Source organism: Eucyclogobius newberryi, unplaced genomic scaffold (assembly GCF_026437365.1).
Source record: "Eucyclogobius newberryi isolate DKJ021-1_F unplaced genomic scaffold, fEucNew1.0.hap1 SCAF_13, whole genome shotgun sequence".
NCBI classification, from domain to species: Eukaryota; Metazoa; Chordata; class Actinopteri; order Gobiiformes; family Gobiidae; genus Eucyclogobius; species Eucyclogobius newberryi.
In genome coordinates, this window is record NW_027315757.1 from 19,255,848 (window position 1) to 19,268,347 (window position 12,500).

Consider the following 12,500-nt stretch of genomic DNA (forward strand, 5'->3'; position numbering starts at 1 on the left):
CTGTGTAGTTCTCTGTAGTTCTCTGTTGTCATCTGTAGTTCTCTGTAGTTCTCTGTAGTCATCTGTAGTTCTCTGTTGTCATCTGTAGTTCTCTGTAGTCATCTGTAGTTCTCTGTTGTCATCTGTAGTTCTCTGTAGTCATCTGTAGTTCTCTGTAGTTCTCTGTAGTTCTATGTTGTCATTTGTAGTTCTCTGTAGTCATCTGTAGTTCTCTGTAGTTCTCTGTAGTTCTCTGTAGTTCTCTGTTGTCATCTGTAGTTCTCTGTAGTTCTCTGTAGTTCTATGTTGTCATTTGTAGTTCTCTGTAGTCATCTGTAGTTCTCTGTAGTTCTCTGTAGTTCTCTGTTGTCATCTGTAGTTCTCTGTAGTCATCTGTAGTTCTCTGTAGTCATCTGTAGTTCTCTGTAGTTCTCTGTAGTTCTATGTTGTCATTTGTAGTTCTCTGTAGTCATCTGTAGTTCTCTGTAGTTCTCTGTAGTTCTCTGTAGTCATCTGTAGTTCTCTGTTGTCATCTGTAGTTCTCTGTAGTTCTCTGTAGTTCTATGTTGTCATTTGTAGTTCTCTGTAGTCATCTGTAGTTCTCTGTAGTTCTCTGTAGTTCTCTGTAGTCATCTGTAGTTCTCTGTTGTCATCTGTAGTTCTCTGTAGTTCTCTGTAGTCATCTGTAGTTCTCTGTAGTCATCTGTAGTTCTCTGTAGTTATCTGTAGTTCTCTGTAGTCATCTGTAGTCATCTGTAGTCATCTGTAGTCATCTGTAGTTCTCTGTAGTTCTCTGTAGTTCTATGTTGTCATCTGTAGTTCTCTGTAGTCATCTGTAGTTCTCTGTTGTTATCTGTAGTTCTCTGTAGTTCTCTGTAGTTCTATGTAGTCATCTGTAGTTCTCTGTAGTTCTCTGTAGTTCTCTGTAGTTCTCTGTAGTCATCTGTAGTTCTCTGTTGTCATCTGTAGTTCTCTGTAGTTCTCTGTAGTCATCTGTAGTTCTCTGTTGTCATCTGTAGTTCTCTGTAGTTCTCTGTAGTTCTCTGTAGTCATCTGTAGTTCTCTGTTGTCATCTGTAGTTCTCTGTAGTCATCTGTAGTTCTCTGTTGTCATCTGTAGTTCTCTGTAGTCATCTGTAGTTCTCTGTAGTTCTCTGTAGTTCTATGTTGTCATTTGTAGTTCTCTGTAGTCATCTGTAGTTCTCTGTAGTTCTCTGTAGTTCTCTGTAGTTCTCTGTTGTCATCTGTAGTTCTCTGTAGTTCTCTGTAGTTCTATGTTGTCATTTGTAGTTCTCTGTAGTCATCTGTAGTTCTCTGTAGTTCTCTGTAGTTCTCTGTTGTCATCTGTAGTTCTCTGTAGTCATCTGTAGTTCTCTGTAGTCATCTGTAGTTCTCTGTAGTTCTCTGTAGTTCTATGTTGTCATTTGTAGTTCTCTGTAGTCATCTGTAGTTCTCTGTAGTTCTCTGTAGTTCTCTGTAGTCATCTGTAGTTCTCTGTTGTCATCTGTAGTTCTCTGTAGTTCTCTGTAGTCATCTGTAGTTCTCTGTAGTCATCTGTAGTTCTCTGTAGTTATCTGTAGTTCTCTGTAGTCATCTGTAGTCATCTGTAGTCATCTGTAGTCATCTGTAGTTCTCTGTAGTTCTCTGTAGTTCTATGTTGTCATCTGTAGTTCTCTGTAGTCATCTGTAGTTCTCTGTTGTTATCTGTAGTTCTCTGTAGTTCTCTGTAGTTCTATGTAGTCATCTGTAGTTCTCTGTAGTTCTCTGTAGTTCTCTGTAGTTCTCTGTAGTCATCTGTAGTTCTCTGTTGTCATCTGTAGTTCTCTGTAGTTCTCTGTAGTCATCTGTAGTTCTCTGTTGTCATCTGTAGTTCTCTGTAGTTATCTGTAGTCATCTGTAGTCATCTGTAGTCATCTGTAGTTCTCTGTAGTTCTCTGTAGTTCTCTGTAGTTCTCTGTAGTTCTATGTTGTCATCTGTAGTTCTCTGTAGTCATCTGTAGTTCTCTGTAGTCATCTGTAGTTCTCTGTAGTTCTCTGTAGTCATCTGTAGTTCTCTGTAGTTCTCTGTTGTCATCTGTAGTCATCTGTAGTTCTCTGTAGTCATCTGTAGTTCTCTGTAGTTCTCTGTAGTCATCTGTTGTCCTCTGTAGTTCTCTGTAGTCATCTGTAGTTCTCTGTAGTTCTCTGTAGTTCTCTGTAGTCATCTTTTCACCTGAACTGACTCACCACTAAATACAAACACACGTGGAGCGTTTAAGGAGGTTAAAGGTTGTATGGACGATTTTTTTCAGCAAATTTTTTATCATATTTCCTCGTGGCGTGGATAAATCATTGGTCCTGCCACGTATCAATCATAAAACGCACCTATCGCTCATCTGCAGCCGCGTGCGGATCGTGCCCACGTTTCCGCGTGCCTAAGCGCATGGATCTATCATAATATAGTTCCCTCAGTGTACGGGGCAAAATGAAGACGGAGAAAGACAGTTCGAGCTGACGCAGAAGTGGACATAAATCTACGGGAGACGAGCGATGCGATGCGCTCCGTTGCGCTAATAAAAAAACGCACGTGTGTGTTGTATCAGTCCGCACGGGGGAGTGCGCATGCGCACTTCCGCCTGCGTTCTCAAATCGCCGAAAAATCGTCCATACCGCCTTTAAGTTACGCCTCTGGCTTTGAAAATATAGAATAAGTGCATGAGCCACAGTGTTCCATCAAACCAAACTCTTTTGTCAAATTGTGAGTCAAATATTATGTACAAAATAAAACAATAAAAAATATAAGAAATAAATAGCTTTTTTACAGCTGTAATAGTTGTGGAGACTTTTGCACAAATGTGTCCATATTCATGTAGCAGCAGGAACAGGAACATGGACTTTTGATGTGATTTCTGATGTGAAATGTTCATATCACAGACATGTTTCTGCTCAAACTCAATATGAGCTCGCTATTTTCATAGTTTCAGTTGATCTTAGTGACAAAATGATTCATGTAGTGACTCAAATGAGGTCATTGTGTTTGTGTCACAGTCACATTAGTGTGGACACAGTCATGTTCATACTTTATTACACTCTGACCTGTGTTTTTACCTGTGGCTCCTGATCTGTCCAGGTTTGTAGAGGATGTTTTCCTCAGAGCATCATCACAGAAGTTAGTTTTCTTGTTGTTAGCTCCACTTTTAGCACAACTCTAACATCCACAAAACAGTCTTCTTTCTTTGTTCCACGTGTTTCCTAAAGCCACACGTCTCTGTCCTCGCTCAGACCTCTGCTCTGAGGTGCCTAAGTGCTGTAAAGTGCGCAAACGCACTTTTTTTTTTTTTTTTATATTAATTAAAAATGTTCGGCGGGCCGGATTAAAACGTTTGCCGGATTCGGCCCGCGGGCCGGATGTTTGACACCCCTGGCTATACAGTGAACCCTCGTTTTTCGCGCGGGTTACGTTCCAAAACGAACCTGCAATAGGCGAAATCCGCGAAGTAGAAACCTTTATTTTTTTACAGTTATTATACAATGAAATACTCCATAAACATTGAAGCTCACGCGCGCGCTCTCACCGGCCTCGCAAACTTCAATTTGGCAAGTGGTTTTACGTACGTGTACATATTAATCCATAACGTTATTGACACACAGGTAGAGAAGACGCAGAGAGACTGTTTAGCCAATCAGAATGCAGATCACAATGCATGATGAAAATCCGCGAAGCAGCGAGACCGCGAAAAGTGAACCGCGTTCTGCATTTAAAACAAACAAAATCAGAGAAATGCACTATTCCTAACATCTGCAAGTTCACAGACGGCGCAATGAATGAACTTGAATATTCAAAACAAATATGAAACGTTATTTACCCCAAAAACATAATCATTCTTGACTGTTGTAATTTAATCACCTACTTCTCTCACAAACTCTCAAAAGAGTTCTGTGTTTTCTGTCATGTTTCTGTAATTTGAATGCCTTTTTTCCTGCTGTGTGAATTTCCTTGTGTACGAACTATGCTCTACAAATAAACTTAATTTAAATTGTTGCCAAATTCAGCCAAACTATAATACAATTATAATTTCCTTCACACTTCAAATTATACAGTAAACTAAAAAAATTCCAAAAAGGCTTCAAATGATTTTAATATTTGTCTTGGATAAATGATAATGTCGGCTGTTGATTTGAAAGACTCCACGCCACACAAACTACTGCTTTATGATCATTTATAGCTGTGCTTTATAAATCCACCTGCAGCTTCTCTTTATCTAAAGGGGGAGGTCCTGCTTTATCTAAATCAGGACCTCCTCCTGACTGTGCCCCGCCCACAGGAGCGAGAGGCTTGGTGCCTTCACTAAATATTTGTCGTGGGTGGCATTTGTTTAGATCAGCCTTTATTTCCACTTAGGGAACTTTGTCCTCTGCATTTGACCCATCCTTCAGTGCCTCTGGAGCATTTCCTCTGGTCCCAGATCCAGGCTTTGGTCTGGGCGTGGTCTGGACTGTAGCTGGAGGATTTGACCTGGTCCCAGATCCAGGCTTTGGTCTGGGCGTGGTCTGGACTGTAGCTGGAGGATTTGACCTGGTCCCAGATCCAGGCTTTGGTCTGGGCGTGGTCTGGACTGTAGCTGGAGGATTTGACCTGGTCCCAGATCCAGGCTTTGGTCTGGGCGTGGTCTTGACTATAGCTAGGCCTGTTTAAGGTTGATGGGGGAAACCGGAGCAAACTTGCAAACTCTGCACAGAAAAGCCCGGGAGTCAAACTTGCGACCTTCTTGCTCTGAGGCAAACTGGTTTATGAAAAAAATAAGATCAAGTGTAAATCCAAGTTATACAAGTTGTAGTCTCCAGGTATTATGTTTATCTTGATGTTTCGACGTTCATCCAAAAGTCTGTCTCAATCTGTGGATCTGTTCTGAACTGGGATATTTATCCTACTCTGAGCTGCCTAAGCCCTGCCCACAGGGCGGGGCCCCTGTCCTGCTAATCCTGCCCTGTCCTGGTGATTGATTGTTTGCCCTGCCTAAGTTTAACCTAAAACGAATCATCTTTGTTCCCCTAATAGCCCTGTCATAGGTCACAGAAATCCTATTGTTTGCTGACTGCAGCTCCTTATCACTGATGAGTACCTGATTAACATCTGACAGGCCTGAGCTGCGTCCTGCCCATAGCTTCAAGATGCTATTGTATTTTCTTGGTAAATTTAACCTTAAATCACAACTTATGTTCAAAAGGGATTCTCTTTTGGTAAAAAGCATTTTCTGAACTATTTCCTGTGACGTCAGGTCATGAATTTCCTGTTGCAATTGAGGATCTATCTTCTTGGTATGATTTACCTCCAGCTGTTTTCGTTTTTCTTGCAGATCAGATTTAACTTTCTTTCTCTTTCTTTCTTTTTTCTTTGCCGAGACAATGGCTATAATTTTGCCTCTCGAAACTGCTTCAGCAGCATCCCAGAGGACGGGCGGGGAAGTTTCACCGTTGTTATTCTCTTCAAGATAAGTCTTGATGTCATTCTACTTTTTTTCCAGCTGAAGGGGCATGAAGCAGGCTGGCATTGAACCTCTAAAGTGTGTTTTTTCATCTTTCCTCTAAGTCCACAATAATGTAGACAGGAGCATGGTCACTGGCTAAACTCACATCTATGCTGGACCATGAGTGTCGCCCCCTGCAGGACACTCTGTCCACTCTGGAGAACAGCTTCAGTGAGAGACTGATCCACCCTCGCTGTGTTAAGGAGACGTTTCACAGGTCTTTCCTTCTGCTGCTGTCAGACTTTATAGCAAACACTGCTAGCCCTGAACATGTGCAATACTGACATAACCATGTGCAATACTGACATAACCATGTGCAATACTGACTTAATCATGTGCAATACTGACAAGCATGTGAAATACTGACAACCATGTGCAATACTGACTTAATCATGTGCAATACTGACTTAACCATGTGCAATACTGACATAACATGTGCAATACTGACTTAATCATGTGCAATACCGTCATATTCATGTGCAATACTCTGGCATAATGTCAATCATATCGGTGCAATATTATCCATCCATATAACTGCTGTAAATAAGAGTGTTATTTTTGTTACTATTATTTATTTTTTTACTTTTTATTAAGAATATTAGAGGTTTTTAAGAGTTTTTATAAGAGCTTTTCTATTAAGAGTGTTTTTTTTAAAAGTTTTCTATAAGTTCCATCTGTTCTTTGTTATTTACTTCTGTACCTACTTTGTGGAATTTCTCCATTGTGGGACAAATAAACGCTTATCTTATCTTATCTTAAGGTCTACTCCATATTTAAAAAAAAAAAAAGTAATAGTCTATTCTGGAGTAAATTGTATGTGGATTAGAAAAAGTGACATTTGTATTCACCACTGACTTTGTTTGCCCAGCGCACCTCTTTGACCATTACAAACTGTGTGCATTATGTTCATTCTATTTCACTTTCCATGAATGTCTTCATATGATGTCAATAACTTTGCGATTTCTTTAAGTAGCATGTAAATTGTGCTCAGCTTTTCTGGCATGGGCCACATTACCTTTGCTTCATAAAGGAGGCCCCTGAGAGTACAGACAGAAGGCTGGTTTGACATCAAAGACAAGGGTTGTGTCGATCCTGGCTGTCACACGTGCGGTAACAGAAAGTTTGCTAAAGTCTTAATGTGACTGTAATGGATAAATGGATTTCTGCATCATAGACTCATGATCATTCAGACACGTGTTGCCTAAAACTCTCCTCCAGTTCTAACCATTTACTGCCAGGTTCTGTTATGGACAGAATGTGTAGGTGCAAAGCCTGGATCCACCTTCATAAAAAATGATAGAACCAAGAGGACGTGAAGTTGGAATGATATAAATGTCTTGGAAAATTACTGTTGGAGAAGTGCGGCTTCAACAATTTCAGCATATTACGTACTTTAAATGTCCCACTTTTAAAGTAAAGAGGAGTCAAATCTAGAAGGACTTTCAGGGCACAAGACCACGCCCAAATATGTTGGATCAGGATGAAACTCAGGTCCAGGCTCAGATCCAGACTCAGGTCCAGACTCAACTCAGGTCCAGACTCAGGTCCAGGCTCAGGTCCAGGCTCAGGTCTGGTCCTTACATAGAGCTATAATAATAACTTACCTTTCTCTTTATGTTCTGTTTAACCCTTTAAACAGAGATCAGGAGAACACAAACCAGACTTGATCCTGAACCTGAGCCTGGACCTGAGTCTGGACCTGATTCTGGACCTGAGTCTGGACCTGAGTCTGGACCTGAGTCTGGACCTGAGTCTGGACCTGAGCCTGGACCTGAGTCTGGACCTGAGTCTGAACCTTAGTCTGAACCTTAGTCTGGACCTGAGTCTGGACCTGAGTCTGGACCTGAGTCTGGACCTTAGTCTGGACCTGAGTCTGGACCTGAGCCTGGACCTGAGCCTGGACCTGAGTCTGGACCTGAGTCTGGACCTGAGCCTGGACCTGAGCCTGGACCTGAGTCTGGACCTGAGTCTGGACCTGAGTCTGGACCTGAGCCTGGACCTGAGTCTGGACCTGAGTCTGGACCTGAGTCTGGACCTGAGTCTGGACCTGAGCCTGTACCTGAGTCTGGACCTGAGTCTGGACCTGAGCCTGTACCTGAGTCTGGACCTGAGTCTGGACCTGATTCTGGACCTGATTCTGGACCTTAGTCTGGACCTGAGTCTGGACCTGAGTCTGGACCTTAGTCTGGACCTGAGTCTGGACCTGAGTCTGGACCTGAGTCTGGACCTGAGCCTGGACCTGAGTCTGGACCTGATTCTGGACCTGAGCCTGGACCTTAGTCTGGACCTGAGCTGAGTCTGGACCTGAGTCTGGACCTGAGTCTGGACCAGAGCCTGGACCTGAGCCAGGTCCAATCCTAAGCCTGGAGGGTCTCTCTGCTCCTTTTAAAGCCAAATTTCTCTTTTCATTTTTGCTGTTTCATAATTTCTATTTTTATTCGTCAGTTTACGGCGCGTGCAGTGGCTCCAGTGTGACGTCAGCCTGACACGCCCCCCACTCATTGAAGGGGGAGGGGAGCGCATGTGCATTGAGCTCTCTCTTTTTTATGCAGCATCACCCCTCCCCCTTCCCCCTCCTCGCGCGCCCCCGCCCCCTGCGCGTGCCCCTGTCTCTCTCTCTTTCTCGTGGGCGCGCTGCTGCTTTGCGCTGGGGCCACATTGCACCGTCCGCACGAGGCCCGGGACCGAGCACCGAGCACCGACTCACACCGAGCACTGGAGCAGCGCGCGGACCCGCACACGCCTTGATCTGAGCCGGGACGCCGCACGAGCCGCAGGACGCAGAGGCAGCGCGTGCTTCCGGAGCGGAGCGACAGGCCTTTGATTGAAGCGCGACCGCGACCATGAAGGACCGCACGGCGGAGCTGCGCAGCGTAAGAGCAAACTCTACTCTACCGGGGTTGGACCGGGGTTTACCGGGGAGAGGGAGTATGTGCAGGGCCCGAGGAGAAGAGGCCAGGGCCCGGGCTCCATCACCTGCTCCGTGGCGGCGGCAGCGGGAGGAGGAGAGGCAGCGGTATGGGGCCGCGGGAGTGCGGGATGTGCGCGGGGCTGTTCGGTGTCACGGATTAGAGCGGGGGTACGTGGAGCTGGGCCCGGGGCCCGGGGCTGAGGCCTCCCGCTGCTCTGCGCGGATGGAGCTGAGGCGCTGTCCGCGGTGCTGAAGCTGATCTCTCGCTCTCTCCATCCCTCCCTCCCTCCGTCTCTCACTTCTCTCTCTTTCCTCTTTTCCGCTCGCGGTTCCGCAGCGCAGGCCGCGGTGACGCTCGCTGAATACAGAAAAGGCCGCGCGGAGCCGCACTGGGCCCGGTCCCGGTTAAAGGCCCGGTGCGTCGCGGTGAGGTGGGGGATGGGGGCGGGGGGAGGTGCGGGTGGAGGTCAGTGTGTTTCCGCGCTGACGCTCGAACCGCAGAGGCCTCGCAATGAATGCGGAGGTTTTATCACCGCGACCTGCCGCAGGTGGAGACGCGGCGGACGCGGTACTGCTTCCGCGGTGTTTGGGGGAGGGGAAAGCCTCACCCACTGTCCGCACCACACCGTACCGCTGCGGTCACCGCTGACGCGGTTCTGCAGCAGCGCCACGCGCCGCCTCCTCGCGGGTTCAGCCGGGTTCAGACCGAATCAGCGGCACCACGTCACGTGACCGCGCAAGGCACCGGCGTGAGCCCGCGTGTGCGTGTGAGGCTCTGATTTATGGATCCCGGACCAGGAGTAGACCGGGACTGAACCAGGTCTAAACCACATCCCATGCAAGTCCAGTCCAGGTCCAGGTTCAAATATGTGTCCTCTCTACACAGTGTACTTGTTGTGTAGTTACTCGCCTGTTACACACAGTTGTGTCTATCTCTCACGCACACACACAGAGCCGTGGCCCCTAAACCTTCAGGACCAGGGCTAAACATGAGATAATTTTCAGGGGCCAGTGGAGGGGGGCGGGGCTAGTAATAAGGGCAGATGCCCTTCCTCTTGACAGGAGGGAAAGAAAGTTGATGTGTTTGAAAATCATATATCATAGCAGAGGCCCTGAGGTTGAAAGTCATGTGCTAGTCTTAGCAAAGCATCATGGTCTGTGTAGTCTTTCAGATGTGTGAGGGTGGCGGCCCTGATGTGGCCCCTGTCTCTGGACCCGGTCACTGGCCCCTGGCATTGGCCCCTGGTACTGGCCCATGGCACTGGTCCCTGGAGGTGTTAGATGATGTCTGTCTGGTGTTTGAGTTCAGGTTTGGAAAAGGAAAATGAGGCAAAAGGACAAACTAATGTGGATTATCAAATTTTTCTCTAGTGTCTCAGCCTGGTTTACTCCTGGTTTAGACCTGGTTTACTCCTGGTTTAGACCTGGTTTTGTTCTGGTTTGGACCTGGTTTTGTTCCGGTTTGGACCTGGCTTGGTCTGGGTTTAGTCCTGGTCCATGCACAGTCAGACAGGTCTTGGTGAAAGAGTAAAATTCTACCCCAGACCCCACAACTGAGACAAGTCCTGAATCAGTTTCTGGTCCTAGTTCTGGTTCTGGTTCTGGTTCAGGTTCAGGTCCTGGTTCTGGTCCTGGAATATCATGATCTGTTTATTGTATGTGTTTCTCAAACTGTGGTACGTGAACAGATTCTTCTTTCTCTGCAGATTCCACAAACATTTGCTATGAATGAATGTACCCCAGTCCCATTTTAGTCCCAGTTTAGACCTGGAATAGTCCAGGGTTAGTCCCAGTTCAGACCTGGAATAGTCCAAGGTTAGCCCCAGTTCAGACCTGGAATAGTCCCGGGTTAGTCCCAGTTCAGACCTGGAATAGTCCAGGGTTAGTCCCAGTTCAGACCTGGAATAGTCCCGGGTTAGTCCCAGTTTAGACCTGGAATAGTCCAGGGTTAGTCCCAGTTCAGACCTGGAATAGTCCTGGGTTAGTCCCAGTTCAGACCTGGAATAGTCCTGGGTTAGTCCCAGTTCAGACCTGGAATAGTCCAAGGTTAGTCCCAGTTCAGACCTGGAATAGTCCCGGGTTAGTCCCAGTTCAGACCTGGAATAGTCCAGGGTTAGTCCCAGTTCAGACCTGGAATAGTCCCGGGTTAGTCCCAGTTTAGACCTGGAATAGTCCTGGGTTAGTCCCAGTTCAGACCTGGAATAGTCCTGGGTTAGTCCCAGTTCAGACCTGGAATAGTCCAAGGTTAGTCCCAGTTCAGACCTGGAATAGTCCCGGGTTAGTCCCAGTTCAGACCTGGAATAGTCCAGGGTTAGTCCCAGTTCAGACCTGGAATAGTCCCGGGTTAGTCCCAGTTTAGACCTGGAATAGTCCAGGGTTAGTCCCAGTTCAGACCTGGAATAGTCCTGGCTTAGTCCCAGTTCAGACCTGGAATAGTCCTGGGTTAGTCCCAGTTCAGACCTGGAATAGTCCTGGGTTAGTCCCAGTTCAGACCTGGAATAGTCCTGGGTTAGTCCCAGTTCAGACCTGGAATAGTCCCGGGTTAGTCCCAGTTCAGACCTGGAATAGTCCCGGGTTAGTCCCAGTTCAGACCTGGAATAGTCCCGGGTTAGTCCCAGTTTAGACCTGGAATAGTCCAGGGTTAGTCCCAGTTTAGACCTGGAATAGTCCAGGGTTAGTCCCAGTTCAGACCTGGAATAGTCCTGGGTTAGTCCCAGTTCAGACCTGGAATAGTCCTGGGTTAGTCCCAGTTCAGACCTGGAATAGTCCTGGGTTAGTCCCAGTTCAGACCTGGAATAGTCCCGGGTTAGTCCCAGTTCAGACCTGGAATAGTCCCGGGTTAGTCCCAGTTTAGACCTGGAATAGTCCAGGGTTAGTCCCAGTTCAGACCTGGAATAGTCCTGGGTTAGTCCCAGTTCAGACCTGGAATAGTCCTGGGTTAGTCCCAGTTCAGACCTGGAATAGTCCTGGGTTAGTCCCAGTTCAGACCTGGAATAGTCCTGGGTTAGTCCCAGTTCAGACCTGGAATAGTCCCGGGTCAGTCACTCTATTCACATGGATCTGTATTTCTCAAGTCTGTGGCGAGTTTTATCAAACCACATTTTCTGAATGAGTAAAGTTAATTTTCAAACAGACTTGAGTTAATTTGTAAAAATATATCTCCATTTTGGAAATCTGGCCATTTTCCAGATTGGATAGAATTATACTTTTTAAGTCTGTTTTAAAGATTTAAGTATCTTCTTAAAGCTATTTATCTTGTTTTTGTTGCATGTTTCTGTTCACCTGCTGCTTTGATCTTATCTCATACTATAATTTACTGGAGGGTAAACTGTAGAGTTTACTCTTCACTGTGACGTTGTAACCGTTTTTTTTAATTAACTCTTCACCTTACATCGTTTAGACCTGGTTTAGACCCGGTTTAGACCTGGTTTAGACCCGGTTTTGACCTGATTTAGACCTAGTTCAGTCCTGGTTTAGTCCTGATTTAGATCTGGTTTAGTCCTGGTTCATTCCTGCTTTAGACCCGGTTTTGACTTGGTTTTATTCTGGTTTAGTCCTGGTTTAGACCTGGTTTAGCGTTAATTAGGTTTTACTGTCATCATCATTCATTCCAACAGATGAGGCGTTATTTACAACCGGAAAACTGGCTAATCACGGGCCCCATAGTGACCCCGCCCCTCACTCACACACACACACACACACACGCACGTACACACACACACACGCACACGCACGCACGCACGCACGTACACACACACATCAGCGGCAGAGTGGTTAGCCTCAGACTCTGCGCGCGTTGCTCAGAGGTTGTGGGTAGTAAATGTATGTCGCTGTCTGTGGTGCTGAAAGCTGAAACATAAGGATCAGGCGTCTCAAAGTCTATTGAAGAAAATAAGATAAATTTGATAGAACAGTGCAATGTGAGAGGGAAAGAGAGGGAAGGACAATCAGCAAAGTGTTAACCTACTATTTCTGGCTCTGAGCTGCTTACATTATGATACATTATATTACATAAAATTGCTTTACATTACATTATATCATATCACGTCACATACTTCTTCAGTCCCTTCTTCAGTCTCGTCTTCAGTCTCTTCTTCAGCCTCT

The 12,500-nt window shown here is 46.0% G+C and overlaps 1 protein-coding gene across 2 annotated transcripts in view; it reads left to right on the plus strand.

Annotated features, from left to right (window-relative positions):
- Nucleotides 1–8,085: 8,085 nt before the first annotated feature.
- The window catches only part of LOC140358163 (syntaxin-1B), a 26,950-nt gene continuing 22,535 nt past the window's right edge, over nucleotides 8,086–12,500 (plus strand). For both annotated transcript variants that reach the window (XR_011926695.1, XM_072442850.1), the window contains exon 1: nucleotides 8,086–8,358. Coding sequence is in view for 1 of the 2 variants with exons in the window: in XM_072442850.1 (XP_072298951.1) it covers nucleotides 8,329–8,358 (30 nt within the window). In the remaining variant the exon portion in view is untranslated. The remainder of the gene's footprint in view (nucleotides 8,359–12,500) is intronic.